The sequence below is a fragment of the Emericellopsis atlantica genome (assembly GCF_019669845.1).
Source record: "Emericellopsis atlantica unplaced genomic scaffold F5Z01scaffold_14, whole genome shotgun sequence".
Lineage (NCBI taxonomy): Eukaryota > Fungi > Ascomycota > Sordariomycetes > Hypocreales > Bionectriaceae > Emericellopsis > Emericellopsis atlantica.
Genome location: NW_025764716.1, coordinates 134014 through 158113, shown reverse-complemented (window position 1 = coordinate 158113; position 24100 = coordinate 134014). Strand labels below are relative to the sequence as shown.

The 24100-nt window shown below is 55.6% G+C and overlaps 12 protein-coding genes across 12 annotated transcripts; 6 read left to right on the top strand and 6 right to left on the bottom strand.

Moving 5' to 3' along the window:
* Positions 1 to 46: 46 nt before the first annotated feature.
* On the top strand, positions 47 to 950 carry F5Z01DRAFT_655739 (uncharacterized protein). The gene has a single exon (XM_046263530.1). It carries the CDS (start codon positions 124 to 126, stop codon positions 940 to 942), a length of 819 nt encoding a protein of 272 aa, XP_046117947.1. The 5' UTR covers positions 47 to 123; the 3' UTR covers positions 943 to 950.
* Positions 951 to 2938, bottom strand: F5Z01DRAFT_750481 (uncharacterized protein). The gene is made up of 2 exons (XM_046267023.1): positions 1858 to 2938; positions 951 to 1805 (listed from the first exon to the last, which is right to left on the bottom strand). The coding sequence occupies exons 1-2, from the start codon at positions 2676 to 2678 to the stop codon at positions 1145 to 1147; spliced, it is 1482 nt and encodes a 493-aa protein (XP_046117946.1). The 5' UTR covers positions 2679 to 2938; the 3' UTR covers positions 951 to 1144.
* Positions 2939 to 3313: 375 nt separating this feature from the next.
* Positions 3314 to 4710, bottom strand: F5Z01DRAFT_687486 (pyridoxal phosphate-dependent transferase). Its single transcript, XM_046266015.1, is given in 3 exon segments — positions 3314 to 4077; positions 4097 to 4233; positions 4284 to 4710. 3 exon segments carry the CDS (start codon positions 4597 to 4599, stop codon positions 3514 to 3516), a joined length of 1017 nt encoding a protein of 338 aa, XP_046117945.1. The 5' UTR covers positions 4600 to 4710; the 3' UTR covers positions 3314 to 3513.
* A 775-nt stretch (positions 4711 to 5485) lies between these two features.
* On the top strand, positions 5486 to 6989 carry F5Z01DRAFT_111728 (uncharacterized protein). Its single transcript, XM_046257422.1, has one exon. It carries the CDS (start codon positions 5640 to 5642, stop codon positions 6750 to 6752), a length of 1113 nt encoding a protein of 370 aa, XP_046117944.1. The 5' UTR covers positions 5486 to 5639; the 3' UTR covers positions 6753 to 6989.
* Positions 6829 to 8182, bottom strand: F5Z01DRAFT_111725 (prokaryotic phospholipase A2-domain-containing protein). Its single transcript, XM_046257421.1, has 3 exons — positions 7238 to 8182; positions 7077 to 7177; positions 6829 to 7016 (listed from the first exon to the last, which is right to left on the bottom strand). Exons 1-3 carry the CDS (start codon positions 7766 to 7768, stop codon positions 6905 to 6907), a joined length of 744 nt encoding a protein of 247 aa, XP_046117943.1. The 5' UTR covers positions 7769 to 8182; the 3' UTR covers positions 6829 to 6904.
* Positions 8183 to 9128: 946 nt separating this feature from the next.
* F5Z01DRAFT_743393 (uncharacterized protein) lies at positions 9129 to 10983 on the top strand (the record flags this gene model as incomplete). Its single annotated transcript, XM_046266896.1, has 4 exons — positions 9129 to 9216; positions 9272 to 10121; positions 10170 to 10564; positions 10616 to 10983. 4 exons carry the CDS (start codon positions 9129 to 9131, stop codon positions 10981 to 10983), a joined length of 1701 nt encoding a protein of 566 aa, XP_046117942.1.
* A 229-nt stretch (positions 10984 to 11212) lies between these two features.
* On the top strand, positions 11213 to 12061 carry F5Z01DRAFT_736844 (uncharacterized protein; the record flags this gene model as incomplete). Its single annotated transcript, XM_046266794.1, has 3 exons — positions 11213 to 11421; positions 11480 to 11594; positions 11669 to 12061. The coding sequence occupies exons 1-3, from the start codon at positions 11327 to 11329 to the stop codon at positions 12059 to 12061; spliced, it is 603 nt and encodes a 200-aa protein (XP_046117941.1). The 5' UTR covers positions 11213 to 11326.
* Positions 12062 to 12095: 34 nt separating this feature from the next.
* F5Z01DRAFT_750475 (uncharacterized protein) lies at positions 12096 to 13622 on the bottom strand (the record flags this gene model as incomplete). The annotated part of the gene is made up of 1 exon (XM_046267022.1): positions 12096 to 13622. The coding sequence occupies one exon, from the start codon at positions 13620 to 13622 to the stop codon at positions 12096 to 12098; it is 1527 nt and encodes a 508-aa protein (XP_046117940.1).
* Positions 13623 to 14569: 947 nt separating this feature from the next.
* Positions 14570 to 16067, top strand: F5Z01DRAFT_111697 (glycoside hydrolase superfamily). Its single transcript, XM_046257420.1, has 3 exons — positions 14570 to 15095; positions 15150 to 15743; positions 15796 to 16067. The coding sequence occupies exons 1-3, from the start codon at positions 14664 to 14666 to the stop codon at positions 15958 to 15960; spliced, it is 1191 nt and encodes a 396-aa protein (XP_046117939.1). The 5' UTR covers positions 14570 to 14663; the 3' UTR covers positions 15961 to 16067.
* Positions 16068 to 16140: 73 nt separating this feature from the next.
* On the bottom strand, positions 16141 to 18061 carry F5Z01DRAFT_111693 (amino acid permease). Its single transcript, XM_046257419.1, has 2 exons — positions 17163 to 18061; positions 16141 to 17114 (listed from the first exon to the last, which is right to left on the bottom strand). The coding sequence occupies exons 1-2, from the start codon at positions 17869 to 17871 to the stop codon at positions 16228 to 16230; spliced, it is 1596 nt and encodes a 531-aa protein (XP_046117938.1). The 5' UTR covers positions 17872 to 18061; the 3' UTR covers positions 16141 to 16227.
* Positions 18062 to 18623: 562 nt separating this feature from the next.
* On the bottom strand, positions 18624 to 20661 carry F5Z01DRAFT_111668 (dicarboxylic amino acid permease). Its single transcript, XM_046257418.1, has 2 exons — positions 20064 to 20661; positions 18624 to 20007 (listed from the first exon to the last, which is right to left on the bottom strand). The coding sequence occupies exons 1-2, from the start codon at positions 20501 to 20503 to the stop codon at positions 18726 to 18728; spliced, it is 1722 nt and encodes a 573-aa protein (XP_046117937.1). The 5' UTR covers positions 20504 to 20661; the 3' UTR covers positions 18624 to 18725.
* Positions 20662 to 22794: 2133 nt separating this feature from the next.
* F5Z01DRAFT_655723 (uncharacterized protein) lies at positions 22795 to 23699 on the top strand (the record flags this gene model as incomplete). The annotated part of the gene is made up of 1 exon (XM_046263529.1): positions 22795 to 23699. A coding segment is annotated over exon 1 (559 nt), but the record flags the coding sequence as incomplete, so codon positions are not given.
* Positions 23700 to 24100: the final 401 nt, after the last annotated feature.

The window sequence follows — 24100 nt, the reverse complement described above, 5'->3', positions numbered from 1 at the left end:
GCAGTAATGATAGATATTAGTGCAAGTTTGGCGTTCAGCCAGAACATTGTTGTCGCATTTGAGTGAAGACTGCCGTGGAGACGTTCCAGGTGAGCTGCTTGGAGACAGTGACGTCAAGACTTCATGTTAGGAACTAATTCATCGGGCTTTGGATCTTTTGCTGTTGTATTAAATTTTCCAACAGCTTACCTTAGCAAAAAGATGCAACATCTCCGGCTCGCTCAAGCCTTGCATCGCGCTCCACGAAGCATGACTGTGACCACCATCTCACCAACCTCCAGGGTAGCCGTCTCCCACAGCCCATCACCGGCGTCGCACGCCCAGACGGCCTCATTCCACATAGACCATCCGCAACAAATACACGAGCGTCGCGATGAGCACAAACCCAATGTGCAGGCACAAGAGGATGATGATCACTATGTGTTAACACTGTGGACGGACAAGGCCCACCACCAGGCGATGACGGCGCTGCGAAGGCAGTGGTTCCCCAAGAAGCTGCTCAAGGTCAACGCGCACGTCACCCTATTCCACGCTCTGCCCGGTACAAAATTACAACAAGTCAAAGACGACGTCGCGGGCGTGGCAGGGCACACTTCGCCCTTTGACGTGGTCGCCTCAGGAAAGGGTGCGTATCCCATGGGAAAAGGGGTGGGCGTCAACATCTCCAAGCCAGCGCAAGCAAAGGCGAGCCAAATACGCGCGGAACTCAGGGATAGATGGGCGCCTTTTCTGAGTGAGCAGGACAGACGGGCGAAATGGAAGGGCCAATATACGATCTTGAACAAGGAGAATGACAAGGAACGGGTGGGACGGTGTATGGACGAGGTGAGGCGTGACTTTACGGAAAGTCGTGGCGAGGTCGAGGGGTTGATCCTGTGGAGATATGATCGCGGTTGGTGGCGGCAAGTGGAAAGCTTCCCGTTTCGCAATGGTCAGTCGTAGAATGAAAGATAGATAGAGGTGGTGAATACATATTAAGAGTGGATGATAATCCAGCGTGCTATGCTATGCTAGTATGGTACGGTATGAGATGATCTAGTGTGATCTGGTATATGCTGAATCCAAAACGCTCAGAAACTCCAGCGCGCCCATGCTGAGAAGAGTATGCATTGCCCCTATGTCTCATGCTCGTGGCCAAAAATCATCATTGCTGGTGAGTAGCCGGAGGCGCAGAGGGCCCCGGTTGCCCAAGGGGAGGATGTTGCTCCTGCTGCTGCGGCTGAGGAACTGTCTGTGGCGCTGAAGCGTCCTGGCTCGGTGCCGTCGCTTGGCTGGGCGCGTACTGGGCTTGCTGCGTTGCGTCGGACACTACGCTCGGCGAACTGGGCGACGCACCGGGCGCAGGAGTAGGCTGGGGCTGCATGTGCGCCTGTTGGGGATACTGAGGATAGTACATGACCATGCCTGGTGGAGGCGCGGGCATGCCATGCGGCGGCATACCGTGGGGTGGCATTCCCTTGACATCGCCCTGAGGAGGCATGGAGCCATCCGGCAGCGGACCAGGGGCGTAGTAGATGTAGCCACCGGGCGGCGGGGGACCACCAGGGAAGGGCTGGCCCATGGGGGGCTGCTGAGGCTGCGCTGGGTTGTTGTACAGCGGGTTCACGCCGAGCAGGTCGACCGGGTAGCGATGGCGGAAGCCATGCTTGAACCATAGGCCTAGGGCCTTGCCGAAGCCAGTCTGCTTCCACTGGGCCTTGAGGGTCTTTTGCGTCTCGGGGTCACGGGCTGGGCATTGGCGCGTGAAGCACATGACCGGCAGGAGGAGGAAGATCCAGCAGCAGGTACCAAAGCGGAGGGAGAATCTGGGGAGAGTTAGTTACGGTGATATCAGAGGAGTCATAGATAGTTACGTACTTGCCAGTCATCATCCTCCGGAACCAAAAGTAGTTCTCCAAGAAGCCGAGCAGGAAGATGGCGGGGAGGACCGAGGCGACGACGATCACGTAGGTCCGCAGGGGGTGGTAACCCCAGATGGAGTCGTAGTAATCGCCACTGCTACTGCCGCTGTCCGAGGAGGATCCGCTGTCTTCGTCGTCGCTGCCCCAGTAGGTAGGGCCGTAGTACGCATCACCCGTGGCGGTAGGGTTGCGACAGTCGGCGATAAAGTACGAGTAGATGTAGTCGGTGGCCAAGTCGCCGGACGACGTGGGGATCAGACTGTCGGGCACGACAGCGTCAATGTACGTCTGCCTGTCTCCATAGTAGTCGGTGTAGTACGATGTGGAGAAGGACTCAAAGCTGACGCCGTCGAGCACCTCGGTGGGAATGGCCAAGGTGGACTGCGTGGTGACGGTGAAGGCCGTGGGACACGACGTGGGAGCTGTGTAGACAATGTTCTGGACGTAGTAGGTGACTGGGTCGTCGTAGGAGTAATCATCGTAGGATGTCGAGGTCACAATCTGGTCCTCCTCGATCTTGGCAGGGTCGACGTAGATCTCGACAACCTTGAGATCATCATACGTATAGATATAGCTCGACGTCGACGTCGCAGCATCCTCGTCGGGCGTGTATGACTTTTGGAGCCCAAAGGTCATCACGTCCGTGTACGTCTCATCGTACATGGTCCAGACAGACGTCGTCTCGGTGGCCACATAGTACGACGTGACGGTCCATTGCGTCGCAGCGGCCGGCAGCACAAAGGCAGCCGCAGCCGCGAGTTGATGAGTGAGCCTCATCTTCAATGGCGAGTCGCGACGCTGTCTGGTCTGGTCACTGGTGGGTGATGCTGCGCGGGGCGGATGTGATCAGCGTAGAAATGGGGAAGTGGGTGAGTCGCGCGGGAGCGCGCTCCGGGCTCTTATTATCGCAGCCATGGCTCAAGCGAGAGAAAACTCACGCAAAGATTGCTGCAGGATCTCGTGAAATTGCACGATCCCAGAATGCTCGGTTAGGGGTGGTTTGGGCCTTGGCACCGCTCAGCTGGGCTGGTCGACACATTAAAGCAGAAGTACTGCTGTCTGGCGTGGGGAAGAGCTGCGTTTGGAATAAGTCAGCCTATCTCGGCCCAGCCAGTCGCGTAGCCGGGTGACTCACTAGCCTACAGCGTCACACGGGTCTAGACCCAGACTGGAAAGCTCCGTGCAGGGGGCTGCGATTGAGCCCTGCAAGCGCGGACCTTTGATGATCCGCTGGCGATGTGATTGGACGTGGACCCGGAGCCCCACAGGCCCCTGTGCTGCCAAGAACGCTAAGCCGCAATGAAGCATAAGGCTGAATGTGCACTATTTTTATCCATGAGCACAATTGCAGGCACCCAAACTTTGAGAGATTCATCATTTGATTCTTGAACACAAGCAGGATGAAGGATCACAGATACTGATAGTACGCCTTCACGCACACTGGGCGAGAAAACTCTCTTGAGTTCCAGAAATGCGCCTCGCTTGGTCTCTTACTTGCGATATGTGTCGATTCTACGGATACAAGTTACAACACCATGCTGAAGCCTTTCCCGTAAAGCAGCCTCTTGGCACTGACTCACCACATGCAGACATACCGCATCTTCCCGTCTTATCAAATCTTCTCGTATGCCCGAGTCACCACCACCTCCTTCACCTTGCCAGCTATCCTCCCAACGTCTTTGCTCGTGATCGTGTAAGCAGGGGCGAGCAGGACATGGTCCCCATTCACACCGTCCTTGGTGTCCGTTTCCGGGCACAAGCTAATGCCTGTGTTGTTGAGCGCGGTCGAGTGAGCCTTGCTCGCGATGGCTGCTGATGGCGAGAATAGCTCTTTCGTCTTCTTATCCGCAACAAATCCAAGCTTCAAATCCATTAGCTCTAAATCATAATCAACCAGATACAACAGCGTTATCAGAAGTACTAACCAGAAGAAGCCTCTGCCTCTGATGTTACCCACATATGGGTGACTGTCTAGGTGTCTGTGCAGAAGCTTGCCGAGATACTCGCCGTTTTCGCGAATATTGTCCACCAGATTGTCTTCCTTTATAATACGTTGGACCTCCAATGCGGTGGCACATTCCACACGGTGGCCTTGGTACGTGTGTCCGTCTGAGAAAGTCCTGGTGCGGATATTAGACTCGAGAAAAAGGAGACGCAAGACTTCACCACTTAACCGCTGCCATCTATCAACGCACTTGCCACGCGGTGGTTGATGAGCACAGAAGCGACTGGTGCGAATCCTCCTCCCAGACCTTTGTCTCAATGTCTGGGACGACTTCTTTTTGCTCCCACGCGTGAAGCCATCCCACACGACCCATTCCAGATATAACCTCTGCTCATGACCAATCATTTTTATTCAGTCCAAATATGTCTTGTAGAAACCGTCCATGATGAGGAGTGTTCCATATTTGTCGCACATCTCTTTCATGGCTTTGAAATCGCCAACAGGGACAGGGACTGTGCCAATGGCCTGGAGCACAACACAATCAGCAGAGCGCATGAACGCGCAGAAGATCAATGCTGACCGCCCCAACAACAGGCTCAGCAGCAAATGCGCAAACGTATCAGGACCGATATCCTGAAATTTTTGAGCCAGCTCGGCGGCCAGTTGCTGCACGTACTGCTGCATTGTTTGGTCTGCGGCAGTGCCCCTGTACTCGTTCGCAGCCGATTCACGGTGGATATTTTTGAGCAGCATGTCTTGGAAGAAGCTTCCGTCTTCCGACGTGGCCACTCAATCACAAGGACCCCAGAGTCGAGCCGTGATAAGAAACTTCAGGTGCAATGACGTTGATGCGCCTGGGCTGCTTGGGGCTGAGCTCCATATAGTATTATCTCGCCATCTTCATAGCAGAATCGACGGCTTCGGCTTCTGACTGTGGACAGACCTTGCCACGTAGTTCAACATTGGTGGGCTCGATTGTGGGAAATGGTGATAGTTTCGAATTCTGGGGATTGGGGGCCGCAGGTGTCAAGTTCCCGGTTGTGAGCCAGATGATCGGCTTGAAGACGACGACGCGGAGAGACAAAAAAAATGAACGGCCCAGAGTCCAGAAATCCGAGTACCTTATCTTGAACCCGATTTCATTCAAGTTATTGCGCTGCGTGGTGTCGACGAACATGGCATAGGGGTTGTCCAAACACAGGCAGGGCCACACCAGGCGCTTAGGACTGATGTGATCAGGCTCCAAATTTAGAACGAAATATAGTGAGTTCTTTTATCATTCCTCGTTTTTTGCGATCATATGTGCCGATAATCCGAGATGCATAATCCCCAGAGTGATTGATGGCTCGCAGCCTCGCACTCGCAACGTCCCCCAACCACTTAATGCGCTGTACACCGGGAGCTGCTCAGCGACACCACATGCAATATGAAGGCGAATAAGGGGCTTGAAGCCAGGCTATACAGACCTCCAAATAACATAATTGCTTCCTAGGAACAAGAAAACTCACAAGGACTCTGCACATAGCAGCGTTGATACAACGAGTCTGATGGCGTTCCGCGCGACTCCCGTAACTCCCGCGACTCCCGCCGCTGGTGCAGCTCGTGATGACATGACGTCAAATCTGACAGTCACAAGTCACAATGTCCGACTCCCGACTTCCGCAGGTCAGATATATGTACACATCAAATGTATAAGAGTCTATAAAGAATCCCAATCTTGCTCACTTACCTGTGATCGAGGACTCCTCCTATATCAGTCACACGCATGAGATTCGCAATCCCAACCGTCCGCCATGGCATCGACAACTTCAACCAAAGAATATGTACTGCCCAAGCTGCCTGCGTCCATGTCGGATGCAACGGTCGACGTGTCCATCATCGACACCACGTCCAATATCATCTGTCCATCAGCGGCGTTCATGGAACCCATTGACTTCGGACTGGAGACCATGGTCGTTCCAGCCTTCTCCTTCATGGTCCGCAACACAAAGTCCCATCGCGCCGTGCTGTTTGACCTCGGCGTGCGGAAGGACTGGCAGAACCTCCCAGCACCCATGCTCGCCCGTCTCAAGAACTTTGGCTTCGTCATAGAGACAGAGAAGGGTGTCCGTGATATCCTGGAGGAGCACGGACAGGACACAAGTGCCACTGAGGCTATCATTTGGAGCCACGGCCACTTTGACCACACTGGCGATCCATCCACATTTGAAGGCAGAACCGAGTTGGTCATTGGGCCTGGCTCCAAAGCTGGCTTCACGCCCGGCTACCCGACGGACGACAAGAGCGGCGTGCTGGAATCGGATTTTGCCGGTCGTAACGTGCGCGAGATCACGTCGGACGAATTCGATCTAACCATTGGCCGGATGCCGGCCATGGACTACTTTGGAGACCAGAGTTTCTACCTCCTTGACGTACCTGGCCATTGCCAGGGTCACATGTGTGCGCTGGCGCGCGTGACGAGCCAGCCCGACTCCTTCATCCTGCTGGGCGCCGACTGCGTTCACCACATGGGCCAGTTGCGTCCGAACAAGTGGACGCCCCTTGAGGACGATATATCCCCAAATCCTTTGCAGGACAGTGGGATGTGTCCGGCTGATGCTGTGAATGCTCTCTGTCGCGAAAAGGACCGCGGCTCGCCCTTCTTCGAGCCAACGTCCAAGGGAGCGCACGCCGACGCCGCCATTGCCAAGGAGACCATTGACAAGGTACAAGAGCTTGACGCGCTCGACAACGTCTGGCTTGCTGTAGCACATGACCCGGCAATCCTGGAGGTAGCCGACTTGTACCCTCAAAAAGCGAACGATTTCATGCACAAGGGATGGAAGCAAAGGACACGGTGGTCTTTCTTGAAAGACCTTGTGCCAGGGATAGAAGCTGTTCGAGGACAGAACTTGCACAAGGTATAGGGGCCCTCTGCTTGGGGACGCAATGAATCTGGTTATCATAAAGGTGTTATGCAAGATTGCAAGAGCTGGCTTCATATTCAACAACGCTTGACACTGCTCCACGACCCTCACCAGCCTCACCACACATACAACTGGCCAGTGGCACCCGACTTTTACTGGAACCTACGTCCAAAGTGGCGTGCGCCTGCATAGTAAATCCCTGCCAAGATATTACACGAGGGCCGGGTGAGGCTTTTGGCCGTCCTGGCACAGACGTCCCTCGTACTGTCCACACTTGTCAGCAGATGCCACCCACAGAGAACTGTGCTGGGTCATTGAACATACTCATATAGGAACAGCCTGTCGAGATCGTCCTTTACTGCCCTCCCAGATCGCTTCTGAAGCCGGTAGTTCCTGATGCCAAAGTCGCGTCGAAAGCATGCTTGCTGGCGGTTCAAGTCAGTATGCAAGTCATCATAGGCCAGAAGGGAACTTCAAAGACATACTCTGAAGGGCCACCCAAACGGCTTGTCCAAGGACCCTGTGCACCCATCTGACGTCCATAGCAGCCAGTTGGGGTCCTTTGCTGCGCGGCGTTTGAGGAAGTCTTTCACAGACATGTCGTAGAGCAACTCGTCCGTGGTCGCTCTCATATCATCGTCCGTCATATTAGACGGGCGAGCAGGGACGCCAGCTCCCGCGTAGTCGAGCTCCATCCTCCCCAGAGGCCTGGACTTCTCTCGGCTGACTTCCTCCAGGCTGGCCTGCTCCAGCCCAGGAGCCGTCTCATGCTCCTCGAACGCTTTCGCAAATATCGCGAGAACGCTACCGATGTTTCCAGCCATCTTGTCGTCATCTGGCAAGTCCTCGACGTCAGCAATGTGAAGAAGATCAAGTAGCGAGTCGCGCGACACTCCAGTAGTGTCTGTGGGCCGTGGCTCCGAGATCTTGTTCGGGGAGGCACCGGGAACCGGTGACGAAGCTACCATGAATTCCATGGCCAGCGTGAGCACAACGATCCAGCAAGAGACAAACATGACGGGGATGTGGTGTGATGTGTCGATGTGAGTGAAGTAGTTGATGATGACGATGGCGGATGCTCAGTATATTTGGCAGAAGCTGGGTTCCTCGGTATTTATAAATCGTTAGGCATGTTAGTGCCCATCTCATGGTCGCGCTATCATGTCCACCAAGGTCGACTTTAACGCAGCCCATTGGAATCTAAACGAGTCCATTTAAAACTCATTGGTGTTTTCCACTGACCGCGCTATAAATAGGCTTCGAGACAGAAATCTTTTGGCCACAGATAATCTCACAGCCATCTCAATATGGAGTTGATGAGGAGCCAGGAGTGAGGTGTCAAAATCGGGTTCTGAAGATACATTGTGCTGTCAGCCAGCGAAAGCACCGCGAGCTTTCACGAGTGAACGGTCAGATAGACCTTGAGAAACAATTTATCAATTTTTGTTTGAGATAGTTCAAGCGCCGGCCGATTCCCACGGCAAATGTTGTGAGAGGAATGGGCCACGCCGAAAAGGTTAACCAAGCGCACTTAGTAAGAAGGCTCAGAGTCAAATTGGCTCAGGTCCAAATCCCACAAAAGACTATTTATTTGGTCCTGCAGTTCATTAATTCTTGAATACGTATTGGTGAGCCCAATGAAGCCAGAGGCGTCCAAGGAGCCGCACCTGTCGAACATCTCCCGCCAAGCCAAGTGAAATTGTCAGGGGTCCAGACTCCGCACGCGGTGTAAGCATAGCTCAAGCATAAACAAGCGGCATCTTGTTGGCACGCTACCCGAGCCAAGCAATAAACCTTAATATCCAAGGCCTGGGCCAGAGCACCACCTTTCTTCAAGGCTCAAGCCACATGCAGTGCGACACAGCAGCCCGCCCTTTGCCCAGTTACAGACAGCTTGTGCCAGTCGTTGGCGCGCAGGAACGAGCGTCCAGACAAAGAGGCCCAAGATCCTGTCTCCTCGTGAGCCTCGCCTGGGGCAGCGGGGTCCATTGTGTCCGGCAAAGTGCGTGATTGGAGCCTTCACCGTCTAGATCCGACGTCGACCTGCCTGAAGAGGCAGTTGATAAGCGTTTTCCATGCAGTGACCAGCCAAGATCCTGAAAGAGGCTGCTGCTTCTCCAAAGTTCCCAATTTCCCATTATCAGACGCCGACAACAATGGGAAACGCTCGTGCCCATTGGCATTATTGTGCCTCTTATCGGTAACAATGGGTGGCTGGCAGTAACTGGACTTGCTTATAAGCAGCTTGGCGATGGCACGCCTGTCCAGGATGCCAATGCCCGAGCAAGTATTTAAGCCGAGGGTGCTGTCGTGCTCGTGTCCTCGTGTTTCGTCTGTATTCTGCTTTGAAAGGCATCGTTGATGACCACGAGCATCATGCGTTTCTCAACTCTCTCAGCCGGTGCGGCCATGACTGCCATGGCCGTGGCCAGGGAACTCCCCAAGGACGACATCAAAGCCTCGAGTATGTGACCGTAGTGCAGAAAGCTTGGAAGGCATGGACAATCTAACATGAACAGGGCTCTACGACAGCGGCGTCGTCCACATGGAGAGCATGGCACGCAAGAAGGCTGCTTGGAGGGCCGAGTATGACGCCGGTCTGCTCGACTCGACGCAATGGCCTCGCCTCAACTACACAAAGTGCATCGATGGCAAGATTGAGGCTGTCAAGGGAGACCCCATGCAGACCTTCCGCTGCAAGAACATGGACCTCTACGACTTCATCAACCACGCCACTCTAGGCTCGCCCAACGGCTGGGATGAGGGCGGTAACGGCCTTCTCCTTACTGGTAGCTCCTCATGGGGCTGGACTGATCCTGAGAGTAAGCGGGAGTTTGTCGCCAACGGCATGTACGACGGAACCGCGTTCCTCGAGATTCTGCCCGAGGGTCGCCTGCTCCAGCTGGGGTTTCTGCCTTGCCCTGCTCCCACCAACGACGATGCCTTCTGGAAGGAGATTCGCAGCTACAAGAACTACATGCTCATCGGTTCAGAGCTGGGCGACCACGGTATCCAGATTTTTGACATGACCACCTTGCTTGACCTGGATGGTAGCGAGGTCAAGGTGTTTGACGTGGAGAAGGATGTTGCCTCGCACTTCAAGGAGCTGCCCGAGGGTGCCTCGCACAACGTGGTCATCAATGAGGAGCTCGGCTACGGTGTCGCTGTCGGCTCGCGTCCCCGTAGGACTGGCTGCAAGGCTGGCCTCATCTTCTTCGATCTCAGTGACCCAACCAACCCTACCTACATGGGCTGCAACGGCGACGATGGCTATGTCCACGACGCGCAGTGTCTTGTTTACCGTGGCCCTGATAAGAGATACGACGGCAAGGATATTTGCTACGGATTCAACGAGGACACTCTGACTATGTAAGTTCTTGGTGTGGGGCGTATGGGTGCCAACGCTGACCATGACAGCTACGACGTGTCCGACAAGACAAAGAACAAGATCATCTCCGTCACCTCCTACGAGGGGGCCGCCTATACTCACCAGGGGTGGGTGCTTGATCCCAACAACCAGGAGTACCTCCTGATGGACGACGAACTCGATGAGATTTACAAGACCGGCATGGCTGCCGATGGCTACGCTGTCACCTACATCTGGAACATCAAGGACCTTACTCTGCCTAAGCTCACAGGCCTGTATAAGGCAAGTGTTAGAAGTGTCGACCACAACCAATACATCAAGGACGGTCTGTCCCACCAGTCTTCGTACATGGCTGGATACCGGGTGTACGACATCTCGTCGATCCCCGAGGACCCCACTGGGGACTCTGTCTGCGAGATTGCCTACCTGGACATCTATCCCGAGGGTAAGAGCCGTCTGATTCGACTAGACTGTGGCAATGACTAATATTTTATAGACGACAGCGCTCCTGGCGGTGGCATTGCCGACATGTTCGGCTCCTGGTCCCACTACGCCATGTTCGACTCCGGCTTTGTCTTCATCAACACCATCGAGCGCGGCGCCTACCTGGCCAAGATGACAAAGCGCGAGTCGTGTCCAAAGACGCACAAGTGCAACGCCGACAATTGCCTGCGTGCCATGCGCTCCACCTCGGTCAACGGCCGTCTGGCCGAGTCGCAGGAGTTCTGCGCGGACTGGACTGATGGCTGGTCTGCTGACGTGGCTGCTGTTCCCGAGTACGCCTCCAAGGCCTGCGGTGCCAACGTCGTCTCGCGCGTGTCATCTGCCTGCTCTTGCTTGCCTACTGCCGAGCCTACCGCGTGAGTAAGGACGGGGAGAAGGGACCGAAAGGATGTGCGACGCATGTGATGAACATGAGATATGATTTTGAATGATTGATTTCATGCCAAGAGAGTGCCTATGAGCTAAGGTCTTTGGTGCGTCGCCCGATGGAACTTAATCTTGAACTTAATGTGATGGCAAGGCCCCTTTTCTCGAACTTAATGTTGTGGGAGGGCCCCTTTAGCTTTGAGGCGCCAAAGAAACTGACATGGCACCCAGCATATTTATTTTAAGTAGCAGATGGTTACCGTAAAACCTGGGACCCTGATTCTCGTGCCAACGAAAAAAAAGTAATCCTACGGACAAGCAAACGAAATCCGCAGCGATGGCCAAACCAAAGAACAACCCAGCCGACCACCCGTTTATTTCTATCAACGGTGAGCCCGTCGAACACAAAAAGAAGGTGGCCGAGGAGCTCCAGTAAGTTATGAATCCTCTCTCACCGAAACACGTGGCCACCAGGTCTGACCAGGTGTAGCCGCTTGATCCCTCAGTCAGGGGTCCTCGATATGAATATGACCGTAGGCTTGGAGGCCGACAAAACAAAAGAAGCAGCGCACCACGACCATCTGTTGGAGGTGTCCAAGGAATGCGTAAGTACCATAAGAGACCCTGCCACAATGGTCCCCAGCCCCTGCATGACGAAGCCAAACTGACCATACCAAAGCGTCGCGTGGCATTGGAGTACGTCGCCACGCAAGATTCCCAACCCCATCTCACATACATCTTCGCCAACAGTCGCGCCTCTGACGCGCATGAGTTTTCCATCAAGAGGGAGATTCAGGCTGCGGCGCGCAAGCGTGGGTCACCTTTCATCTCGGTCATCCTCGACCCGACGAAGACTGGTGCGCAGGAAGCGACCTCTTCCTCCCGGGACCAGGCAGCGAACCCTAAGATCCGTGTCAAATATGCGACCGCCATTGGAGGCGGCTGGTTGAGGTTCTCCGATGAGTCACCTGCGTTGAATAATCAGGCGAAGGAGGTGGCGGAGAAGATCAAGGATCACGTTGACCGTTGTCTGCGAGAGGGCAACGCGTACCCGCCGCAGGCGTTGATTTAAATATATCTATAGATAGACAGTCTATACAGCGAATTCAAGCGACATCATCAAGCTCCGCGCCATGCCTGGACAGTGCCCAGTCGAGCAAGACGTGTGGGTGCTCTCTCGCCATGTTGGCAGTGTCACGGAACCACTTCCACAGCTCAAGGATCCAATCCATGTCCGGTTTCTCTATTCCAGCAAATCGCGGAAGCCAGTCTGTGAAGAAGTCCTTTTCGCGCAAATGAAGACAGTATCTGTAGCGTCGCACCATCTCTTCGAGCTCATCAAGACTCCAGATTTGATCATAGGCTGGTATCTGGTATGGCCCTACAGGCGCATCCTCCTCCATCAGGGGAAACTCACCCGTCGATAACGCGAGAGGTGGTTTATAGACAACGCAGAGGGTCGACTGCAGTTTGAGCATGTCTCTCTCGCAGATATTGAGGGCCCTTTCCCTCAGCAGCTCGCTCAACTGTTCACGGCCGCCCTCTTCTTTTGCAATGCATTGATGGCAGGTGACGTGCGTGCGGTCGACAATCTCGCCACCTGCCGGCGAGTTCAAGCTCCTCACATCCACGCTACTGTGTGCAAACGACCGGATTTCCTTGGGAATATGACACATCTGGCACAATTTGTGTTTCAGATCCCATGTGGCGCTTGTACCTATGGTCAATCTGCTGATTCTTCGACGATGGCGAGGCCCGTCTGGGAAGATAGATGACCCGTCAGAAGCACCGCGACCAATAAGTCCTGGGAACCATCGCTCGATTGCTGTAGCATACGGGAGCTTTCGACTTTTCAACTCCGAAAACAAGTTCGTGGGCGGGCCGGCATCCTTCGATCCATGCTTGGTCAGATAGCAAGAGTTGCAGAGCCGTTGAGCCCTGTCGTAGCCCGCGTATTGATATTCAATACGGGCGATCTCTTTCTGCATCACCTCGCCGATATCCGACGTGGTGATTTCGGGCCATGCTTCGATTCCCTGCTCTGGCATGGCGTGGCTTCCTAGCTCGGTAAGAGTCAAGACGGATTCCAAATGGGTTTGGCGCCTATCTTCACGATAGGCAAGGTTATAAGCCGCGAGCCATACACCCGTCGCCCAGCGCAGCCGCTTCTTCCATAAAGGAGGCGCCAGAGCGTCATTTTGCTTGTCTCGCTGCCATTGGGCGCGTCCCCACGATTTGCCGCGGTTGCTTGGTGTCCAACTGGTGCGCATGAGGGTGGGCGGTGACCCCAGGTACGGTTTCTTGAATCGGAGCTGGGCAATGTACTTGTGCTGGAAGCTGGTGTGGCGTCGAAGCTTGAGACACGCGCCGCACGCAAAGCGAGCTTGATCCCATTCGGGACTAGTCCACCACGGCGAGGGTGTGTTTTTGGCCGTAGAGAATGTGCATCCCGCGTGGTACTCGAGCAGACATTCCACGGCCAGTAGGCGCTCTTGAAAGTGGCAGCGCTGGGGGCGGATCTGTTCGCGCAAGGTTTTGCTGGTCTGGCTGGCGGCAATGAGGCCAATTGGGTCGAGGAGGCCAAAGATTTTCCATTGAATCTCAACTGGAAGGCTCTCCAAGGCAGACGTCATTGTCTTTGGGGGCCGTGGTCTGTTGTGCGCGTTTGTGGCAGTGGAAAGATTGCTGTGGGTGGAAGAGGAATCGCAGGTCGAGACGGTCAATCGTGGAGCGTACTCGTATAGGGTAGGTCAGCCCACCCGGTCAGCAGAGCACGAGCAGCTTGAGCGATAGGGGGGTTGGACGTGGCGCACAAAGGCGCGGAGTTGCCATTCTGCTTGTCAATTGGGTGCAAGTCAAGTTTGAGTTTGTGAGTGAGTGAGAGACAAAGTTTGAAGCAAATGTTGAACTCCCTGCAGGGTAGGGGTGAGCTTTGGTGGTGAGCTTGATGCCAATATGAAGTTATGAACGTGGCTGTCTTTACTATTTAGATTATTGACCGACGACATTCAATAGCCCTGTCAAGAGTGGTGCTAACTTCGGGCATTATAGCCTGTGAGCACCATGTATGGTACCATGATGCCTCAAGTCCGTGTAAGGTTATAAAAAGATTTGTAGCTCAGCATGCACTTATCCATAGCACTAAACCATAGGCAACGAGATTTAGCTCACTAGCGGTAGCTTTTTTTGGGTGAGTATATCGAATCCATAATGAGCTAGTATTTTTGTAATACCGCCAGAAGATGGTGTCCAGACTTTAGAGCTCAAACCTCGGTGGCATCAGTCACCAATCACGGCATCAGCTGCATTACCCCGACCTCCCCCAGGTCGGGGTAAATCTTGTCTTTCGACGCCACGGCCTCGTGCATCAAATCAACTGTAGCTACCGACCGCGCTAGGACGGTCATTCGATTCGCGCGTCTCCTCGCCAAGCCCGCTCACAGATCGGCTGTGACGCCTCCTGTAGCGCCAAATCATCATCGCCATACCTCTGTCCAACTTCCTAACACAGCAATGGAGTGGGGTCGGCAGTCAGTTCACCTGGAGAAAGACTGGACGTCCTCACAAGCGGGCGTTCAAAGTTCCGGGGACCTGGGAAAATGGAGGTACAAAAGCAACTACGCCCGGTCTCAACATCTCATCGGCCCTGACCAACAGCGAGCACACATTTCACGATGAAGCCCTCTCAAATCCTCCCTTGTCTCGTCGGTGTGGCCTCTGGTGCATGCACGCAGAACCAACACGTCGTCCGCAATGGCACCGAGCTCTCGCTAGGCGGCGAGCCTTGGCGTCCCGTTGGAGGCAATGCGTATTGGCTGGGTCTGGACGAGAACATTGTGCCGCCACCTCCAGGCGAGCCCTTTGACGCGAGGACAAACAGCAGCTACCCAACGCGTGGACGGATCACCGAGGCTATGGAGATCATCCGCGCCATGGGCGGCACAATGCTTCGAGTCCACACCCTCGGGAGCAACATTGGAAACCCACTCTCGCTCCTCCCGGGCAACCGAGTCATCAATGAAAAGGCGTTTGAGACCATGGACTGGGTCGTGTCTGAAGCTCGCAGGCACGGTGTGCGGCTGATGGTGCCCCTAGTAGATCATTATGTACGTTGTCACCTGCACGCGGAGACAGCATCGATATCTGACATGTTCGTCCAGGACTACTACCACGGCGGAAAGTACAACTTCCTCCGCTGGGCAGGCTACAACCTCACCTTTGCTGAGAACCCCGAGGATCCGCTCATCATGGAGTTTTACTACAACCAGTCCATCGTCACCGACTTCAAGTGGTACATTGAACGTCTCCTCACGCACGTCAACCCGCTCACCAACTTGACCTATGCGGAGGACCCGACCATCTTCGCCTACGAGAGTGGCAACGAGCTGTACGGTGATAAATGGGGCGACAAGAACTGCCCGACGGAATGGGTTCGTGACATTGGTCGTTTTGTTAAGGACTTGGCCCCCAAGAAGCTCTATGTTGACGGAACATATGGCATCAACGCGGACCACTTTGCGGTTGAAGAGGTCGACATCTTCTCCGATCACTTTTACGGGCCCGATGTAGCGAGACTACAGGAGGGCATCGACCTCGTGGCGGACGCCGGGCGTACCTACTTTGCTGGCGAGTATGACTGGACTGGTGGTTCAGGGGATGACTTGAATGAGTTCTTCCAGGTTCTGAGAGAGAGCCCCATTGCGACTGGTGATGCTTTCTGGAGTCTCTTCGGGCGGAACTCCCCCAACTGCCAGGTAAGCAGACGACTGCATGCACTGGACAGACAAGGGATACTAACAGCGACAGCAATGGGTCAATCACACCGACGGATTCACCCTGTCGTACGGCAACCCGGAGAACTCGCCCGAGCTGACAAGTCAGATTCAGCTGGTACGTCAGCACCTCACGCTGGTGAGTACAGGAGAGGACATTGGCTCGGATGATCCTCTGCCCGACGTGCCGTGCGTTTGAGTGATTGTCATGTCGAGTGGTGGGCAAAGGAATGGAGGTTGTCGATAGATTCTGTTGGAAGGTCTGTTCCTGTTGTGAAAGAGAAAGATACATTTCCGTGGCTACAAAGAGTGTTGTCACAATACAGCATTATGCCAACTGATCCTGTTTGATGTGGTGTTGGTTCGTCACACTGGTGTCCAAGCAAACTCCATTGGTAACATTGCATATGCAATGAAGAATGTTCAAGGCTATGGGCGAACATATTGTACAGCGGACGATAACTTGTCACCTAGACTTAGAGCCATTGCTCTTGACGACCTTCTCGTCGCCCAGATCCTCCGTCGGCGAGTGCGGCGCCGCCATGACCCCATCGACCGTGTCCATGGCCTCCCTATCCACGGGCGGGCCCGTAAAGTTCTTGCGCGCGTAGGAAAAGTACCAGGCAAACGCAATGGCGGCAAAGCCAGAGAAGACGACGGAGGCGTAGTTCATGGAGCTCGCGTCGACGGGGAGCGAGACGGGCAGGCAGAAGATGACGCAGGCAAAGACGATCCAGACGACGCAGATGACATTGATGACGGTGCCAAACTTGCCGAGGGAGAAGACAGAGTGGCGGACGGCCTTGCGACGCTGCACGAGGTTGACGAGTACGGGCACGCCGTACGACGTGGAGAGGGCAATGGTGGCGGTGCCGGTGAAGGAGTTGAAGGCGGCCGAGGAGCCAAAGTAGATGCAGCCGAGCAGGCAGTCGACGACGGTGGAGAGGATGAGGGCGTACAGCGGCATGTCGAGCTTGGGGTTGACCTTTTTCCACAGGTGGTAGCCGGGGATCGCGCCGTCGCGGGCAAAGGCGTACGCGCAGCGGCTGGAGGCCGTCAGGGCGCCGATGCCGGCGAACATGAGGATGCCGAGGATGAGGAAGAGGAGTCCGAAACCGCCTGCCTTGGAGCCGGTGACGATCGTGAAGAGCAGTCCGATGGGCTGTGAGTTGGCCACCTCGAGGAGCATCTGGACGTCCGGGAGGACGAAGAGGATCGGGACGAGGTAGAGGACGCCCGTAAGACCGGCGGCCGCGACGGACAGAACCATGGCCTTTGGGACTTCGCGCTCGGGGTTCTGCACCTCCTCGCACATGACCGCCACCAGGCCGTAGCCGGTCAGTGTGTATGCAGCTACGCATGTCAGCGGGGAATGAAATCAGAGGTCAAGATCTTGTATACCTTGCAGCAGACCAACAAAGAAGGACCAGCCCTCGGGCCAGCCGGAGGCGGAGGCATCATAGTGGGCAAAGACAAACTCGGCCGAGCGGCGGTCCTTTGCCATGACGAGCAGGGTGACGAGGATGATGATGACGCTGGCGCCAGTCCAGTAGATGCACAGCTTGTTGATAATGTCGAGGTAGCGGGAGCCAAAGGCGTTGACGAGGGCGCAGACAATCATGACGGCCCAGAAGCAGAGGACGGTCTGCCAGGCATTGGCGACAAAGTCCTCGTTGAAGATGGTGATGGCGCTGAGGATGAGCTGGGCGCCGCCAAAGTTGATGGAGAGGGTGACGGTCCAGTTGCCGACGAGGGTGAGCCAGCCGTCGATGAAGCTGACGAGGGGCGCCCAGCGCGGCGTGCTCAGCATGGCGCTCCAGTAGTAGACGCCGCCGGCGGTCGGGTAGACGGCGCAGATCTCGGCGAGGGAGGCGGCGATGCAGAGGGAGATGAGCGAGACAAAGATCCAGCCGTAGAGGACCGAGACGGCCTGCCCGTTGGTCAGGGTGATGTACATGGTCGTCGAGAGGCCGTAGGGCACGGCCATGATGGCAAAGGACAGGCCCAGCACGCTCAGCATGCTGAGGTTGCGCGGCAGCTCGCTCTTGTAGCCCAGACGCGCGAGCGCCTGGTCCGCCTGCATCGCGGAACCTCGTCTGGAGGCGTCCATGGCGGTGGTGGTGGTAAGCGTCGTGGCGGCTCTGCGGTGACCGTAGGTGAGCTATCGCTCAATTGTAGGAGAAGAGTCGTGACAGTTTCAAAGCGCAGCCGAGTTGTAGGAGTGACGTCGCATCGCATGGACCGTCGAAGCAGTGACTGTTCTCTCAGGCAGGCGGACCGGATGGGGTCGTCGTTCTTATTTGGAGAGGCCGAGATCGCACGCCTCTTATCTGCGGTATCTGCGCGATGCCAGGGGTGGGACGCGAGGCTGATGCCCAGCTGCGGGGTGCATCCCTCCTGGAACGATAAGACCGGGACATCGGCTCCAAGTCTTTGGGGAGGACTGTCATCTGCTCGTTAGTGCTTTGGAGATGGCTGGACTAGCCTCTTGTCACCGCGTGCGCACCACGAGCAGAGTGCAGACGGCTGCAGCCAGAGTCGGGGCATGGCTGAGGAGGATAGGTTGTTGGTACGTAACAAGGGCGAGACTGCGAGTCAGGCGATCAATACCGCGAAAAGGCCAAGCACGGCACACGCGCGGAGACGACCGAGCTGAGCTGGCTGGGTGGACCTGAGCGCCATGTGTGGAGATTGGAGGAGGATGCCGATGGTGAGAGCCGGAGAGGAGACTGGAGCCGAGAGATAGTGGTGTTGAGCCTACCCTGCAGGGGGGTAATTTGGCCTCAGGCACTAGCGCTGCGCACGTGATCGGAATCGCGTCATGATGGAGACGGACAGTATCACAATGCACATCACTCACCACTCACTCGTTACTTGAGGCCACTCCCAATTGTAAGAAATCATTTGATCGCTCATAAACACGCCAGGGTATACATCTATTTACATTCATGGAAACAACCAACCTCAGAACAGCGGCGACAGGAAGCGATCGTAGAACCTGTTCCACCCAGTCCTGCTCGCGGCCATCTCCTCCTTCTTGGCCAGGAATGCCTCCTCCTCGCGGTCGATGATATCCTTGCCCGTGTAAAAGTCGACATCCTTGGGCGCGATGCCCCGCGACTTCTTGATGAGAATGTGGCCAAAGAGGAGGAGCAGGTACAGCGGGATGCCCAGGTAGCCTGTGATGAGGGTGCGCCAGTCAAAGGGCTCGTCGCCGGTGACGAGGAAGATCTCAAAGTTCTTGGTGAGCGCAATGATAATGCAGAAGAACAGCGCCGCGTAGGAGCCCCAGATGCCGAGGGGCGCGCGGTACGGCATGATGCTGTCGGGGATGGCCTGCGCCTGGCGACCCCGGCAGAACCAGATGTGCGTGATGAGGATGGAGATCCAGGTGAGCAGGCCAAAGATGGTGGTGAGGTTGACAAAGTGCTTGAATACGGCGCGCGAGTCATCGGCCACATTCATCATGGCGAGCAGGGCAAAGAGCGAGGCCACAATGAGTGACGGCCACGGTACGCCCCGGCTGTCGGTGCGCTTGAAGATGGCCGGCGCAGAGCGGTCGCTGGCGAGGCCGTAAAGAGTGCGCGACGCAATGTAGAGGTCCGAGTTGGCGGCCGAGAAGACAAAGATGAGGATGCAGCCGTTGATGATGCCGGGCAGGTTCTGGACACCAGCCTCCTTGGCCGCCACGACAAAGGGCGACGAGCTGGCGCCGGGGCGGCCCACGTCGTTGGCAAACGCCAGCTTGTCCGAGTTGTACGGCACAATCATGCCAACAAGCAAAACGCTGAGGCAGTAGAAGACGACGATGCGGTAAAAGGTGAGCTTGATAGCCTTGGGGATGCTGCGGCGCGGGTTCTGCGCCTCGCCCGCGGTCACACCCACGAGCTCGGTGCCCAGGTAGGCAAACGTCGCGTTGACCATGACGGACCAGAACCCGAGGAACTGGCCCACGCTGCCCTTGACCTTGAGCTCGGCAAACGCGCCCGGGTCGCGCCAGTACTTGAAGCCAGTCGCCTGGCCGTTGGGACCACCGCCCGCTGCGATGACGATGCAGAAGAGGATGATGCCCAGGATGACGAGGACCTTGATGGAGGACAGCCAGAACTCGAACTCGCCAAAGAACTTGATGCCGCCAAAATAGTTGATGCAGATGATGGCCACGAGAAAGATGGCGATGAAGACGCCCGGGTTGACCTTGTCTGGTGGGCACCACTCCTGGATGACAAGAGCAGCTGCGGTCAGTCTGTGTGGTCATGTCAGTTGGCTATCCGTTCTCAGTCTCGCGTATGCGTCGCTTACTGGTTGGGCGTCACAATCACATATTTGAACCAGTAGGTCCATCCGAGGGCGAAACCGAGAGCAGGATGGCAATACCGCGAGGCGTACCCTGTGAAGCCAGCCGAGAACGGCATCCAGGCCGCCATCTCGCCGAGGGCCGCCATGACGAGGAAAACAATGGCGCCGATAAAAGTGTACGAGATGAAGAGCGAGCCGGGACCAGCCTTGGCCAGGGCCGCACCGGTACCGATGATGAGGCCCGTGCCGAGCGCGCCGCCAATGGCGATCATGCTAATGTGGCGCGCCTTGAGACCGCGGTGCAGCGACGTGTGCTCGGATGTCTCGAGACCGCGAATGTCCATGTTGGCGTGCGAGTCGCCGCCGGGCTGGTGCTTCTCGTTGTCGGCGCCCGAACCGGAAACATCAGGCGTCCTGATGGACGAGGACGACGAGCGACCCATGGTTGTGGTGGTGCTATGTGCTGGATGTTGAGGTGAGGTCTGGGAAGCACTCCTTTCGCGTCACGCACAAGCAGGTGGGATGAAGAGGGAGAGAGGGAAGCGCTTCAGGTCGCATCCGAGAAGAGGGGGCACATCCTTTTCTACATGCAATACTATGTAGGAGGGACCTCATGGCCAACGAACATGTTCCCCAAGTTTTGTCCGCTTTCGTGTAAGTGGCCCGCACTAGGGGACCAAGATGCTGATAAGAAGAGGTGTCTGCCTGCTTGCGCGCACTTCTGAGACCCCAGGGCAGACTGCGCCCTCGAGATCCCGTGATGGGTCTGCCTGTTGATGTGCATCCATACAGACAGAGGCGATCAGCCTGGCGGATACTAGATGCAGTGTCGCGGGCTGCTAGCGACCGTGCGAAATGCCGCCATTACCTTTTCCTTATTAGTCCCAAGAATCCACGCTCATCGTGGAGAAGTGAGGGTTCGGGATATAGCGGGCGTCGAAACTACCGGATACCTAATTATCGCCCCAGCAACTCTCCACGGCGCCAACGCTTTCAGGTGCTGTTTCGCCCCAGGGTGAGTCGTGTCTGAGACTGGTCGAGGAATGCGGGTAGGCCGCTTGCAGAGGAGACAGCCTGACGGATGGGACGCGGGTGATGGTGAGACACTGGTCTCTGCCGGCTGCCGGATGGCCTCTTTTCTGCACTTGTGTCACACTGCCGACATCACGTCGCCAACGCCAATGAAAGAGGACATTAGAAAAGCCCGTGGCTGCACGCAAGGCCTCGACTCTAGCGGGCCAGGTCTGGCGCCCAAGTGTGCACTCTCAATATTCCGACACTTCCAACAGCCATTCGTTGGCGAAGGGAATCCGGCCCGAGTCGGCCCAACACTTGTTCGATGCCATATTCTGGAATAAATTGTGATCGAATCAACATGAGAGGAGACCTCCACTTGTCTGGTCCAGAACGATGTCCGTCGAGATGGGAAGCCTCCACCATAAAGAGCCGCGCGATAAGCATCATTTTAGTCACGGCCTCGAGAATTGAGAACACAAGCAAGCTAAACGGGGCCGGAACACACGGAGGGCCGCTGATCACACCTTCATCCTTCACGAGGCCTCCCACATCCAAGGCGTGGTGCGCCCAGCCAGTCTGCCTAAATGCGCAATGTGCACATACTGGCCAGCAGATTGAGGTCTGGGCCTCCCGATTCCCAAGGCAGAATCACACGACGAAGAATGGAAATAAAGCGACCGTCAAGCTTGAAAATAAGCATGGTCACGCATGAGCCAAGCTCCTTGGTCAGTTCTGGCTAGTCTCATGGCCGGCTCCCCGCCCACCCGCCAGCGACCTCACAATTGCCGCAGCTGCCGAACAAGAAGAGGGAAGCCGACACTGTCGACGAGCGGGCGGGGGATGGCATATGTGAGCATTCCATTGTTCACTGAGTAGTAATCAAGCCCCGGGTATTAATTTATCTACCAACAGAGTCACATCAAGTGTTCTCCAGTGTCTCTTCCCTACAAACATCCCATGTCGTCCAAGAGTGACGCATTGTCGTCGCTGGCCTGCTCGATGCGGCGCTTGGCTCGAATGTGAGAGGCCCGTGTCTGCCGGCCAAGAAAAGCACCCGTCCTGTGCCAAGCGAGATCGCCCTAGCTGCCGAATGCCCGCTGTGGAGGGCTGGAGGCTTGGCTGTCGCTGGATCACCTTGGCGCTACCCGTCAATATCGCCTACCCTGGACATGACTTGTGTTTTAGGACACCCTCGTATCGAGCACCACGCAAAGGTAAGACTCTCCTGGACTGGGAAACTTGGGACATTGGAAACTGGATGTCATTATGTTTTGTCTTCTCATAATTGCCAGTGCGTACTGGGAAAGATTCCCCATAGCCGCAATGTACCCACCCTGGCCTCCATACACGACACAACAGACGTATGTACAATCCAGGAATCCAGTCGCATATTTTTCGTAGCCGCAGAAACACCATTACATCCTATCTCGTGTGCATTTTTGCAAATATCGGGGCTTGATTAGGACCAAAGGCGTCTGGCATGATATCATGAAAATACATATTCTACAAAAGGCGCTCTCCCTGTCGCCCACGTTTTCGTTCCCTTTTATCCAAATGACAAACGTTGTCTATTAGAGATTGCCAGGTCACATCTGTCACGGAATGCTGGATGGCCAATTTCTACACGGCTACGACGGCCTTAACAAGTTCGAGAGCCTGATGTTGTTGTAGTCACCAAGAAAGGCTTGGTGAAGCAGCGGCAAGAAATCTCAATCTTTGAGTCCATGTCCCCGTAACATAAGAAATCGAATATACCGTGTCTATAGAACTCTGCAACATTTAAGATCAAGACAGAAAGAACAGCACCGTACATCGAAACTTGCATGTCCACGCCAATTATTTACCACCACCCATTTTTGAACATCAAGCCATCCTGATCTTCCCTGCCCGCCGGCCACCCCCTCGGCCAGTGGCAAATGTCCGCCTTCATCTCACGGCGCCGCTCCCAGATCTTCAAGTGCCGGCATGGTCCTTGAGACGCAGGTTTCTCGGTCACCTGCAGAACGATATTTGGCGCCTTATATGGACGCATGGCCGTGCTTGGACTTGCGGTGGGCGTGTTTGGCCGCCGCCTCCGCGCGCTTGGGGTCGAACCTGGGGTGCTCATGCTTGTGGTGGTGGCAGTGCGCCTTGTCTTCGCAGACCTGCTGCGCCTTCTCCCAGTAGGCGGCCTTTTCCTCGTCAAGCTGGGCCTGTACGAGCATGGCCAACTCAATGGCCTCGTGGCAGACGCCGTCACCCTGCTCGCACATCTCGTAGGCGAACTCAAAGGGATCCATCTCGTTGCAAGCACATGGCCTTTCCATGCCGTGGGTGCCACAGCCGAGACTGTGGCGCCCCAGAGTGTACTTGCCCTTGAAGAGCATGGGGGAGTGGCAGTTGTCCACTGTCTTGGACGGGTGGACGGGATTGTGCTGGAGCAGGCGCTGGTTGGCAGCGGCAAGGGCCACCGTGGCGATGAGATGAACGAGTGTCAGACGCATTGTAAGGTAGCGAGTGAGGGAGTGAACAAGATAGATGGTGTGGTGATGAGTGAGAAAGCCGAGCGAGGCCGATTGGAGGGGAGACGAGGTCTTCATATGCGTTTGATGTGACGTCTCCCGGCGTTGCCGTGACTTGTACGCGAACATCACGCGTTGTACTGGGTTATGGTTCAGACAAAGCCTAACTAGGTAGCGCCAACTCACAGTCGGGTGGCTACGAGATGGCAGTATTGTCCAGTTCTGTTCCTGCAAGACGATCAACCATCATCAGGGTAGTCAGCCCTTTCCCTCAAGGCTCTGGGCGTATATTCATCAAATCTGGGGGATCAAGGGAGGACTGAGCGCTTGTGAATAGAGTTCTCAGGGTTTTAGACTCTCTCGGGAACACACGTGGACGCGTCGAAACTAGGTTAGAGTTAAGTAGGGGGAAGCTTAATTGTCCACGCGAGCATGGTAGGCCATCCTTCCGAGCACATGCTTGCTCTTGGCACGCTGTTTCTCTTTTGCAATGACCGAATAATCCTAGGCTGTCTTCGTTCA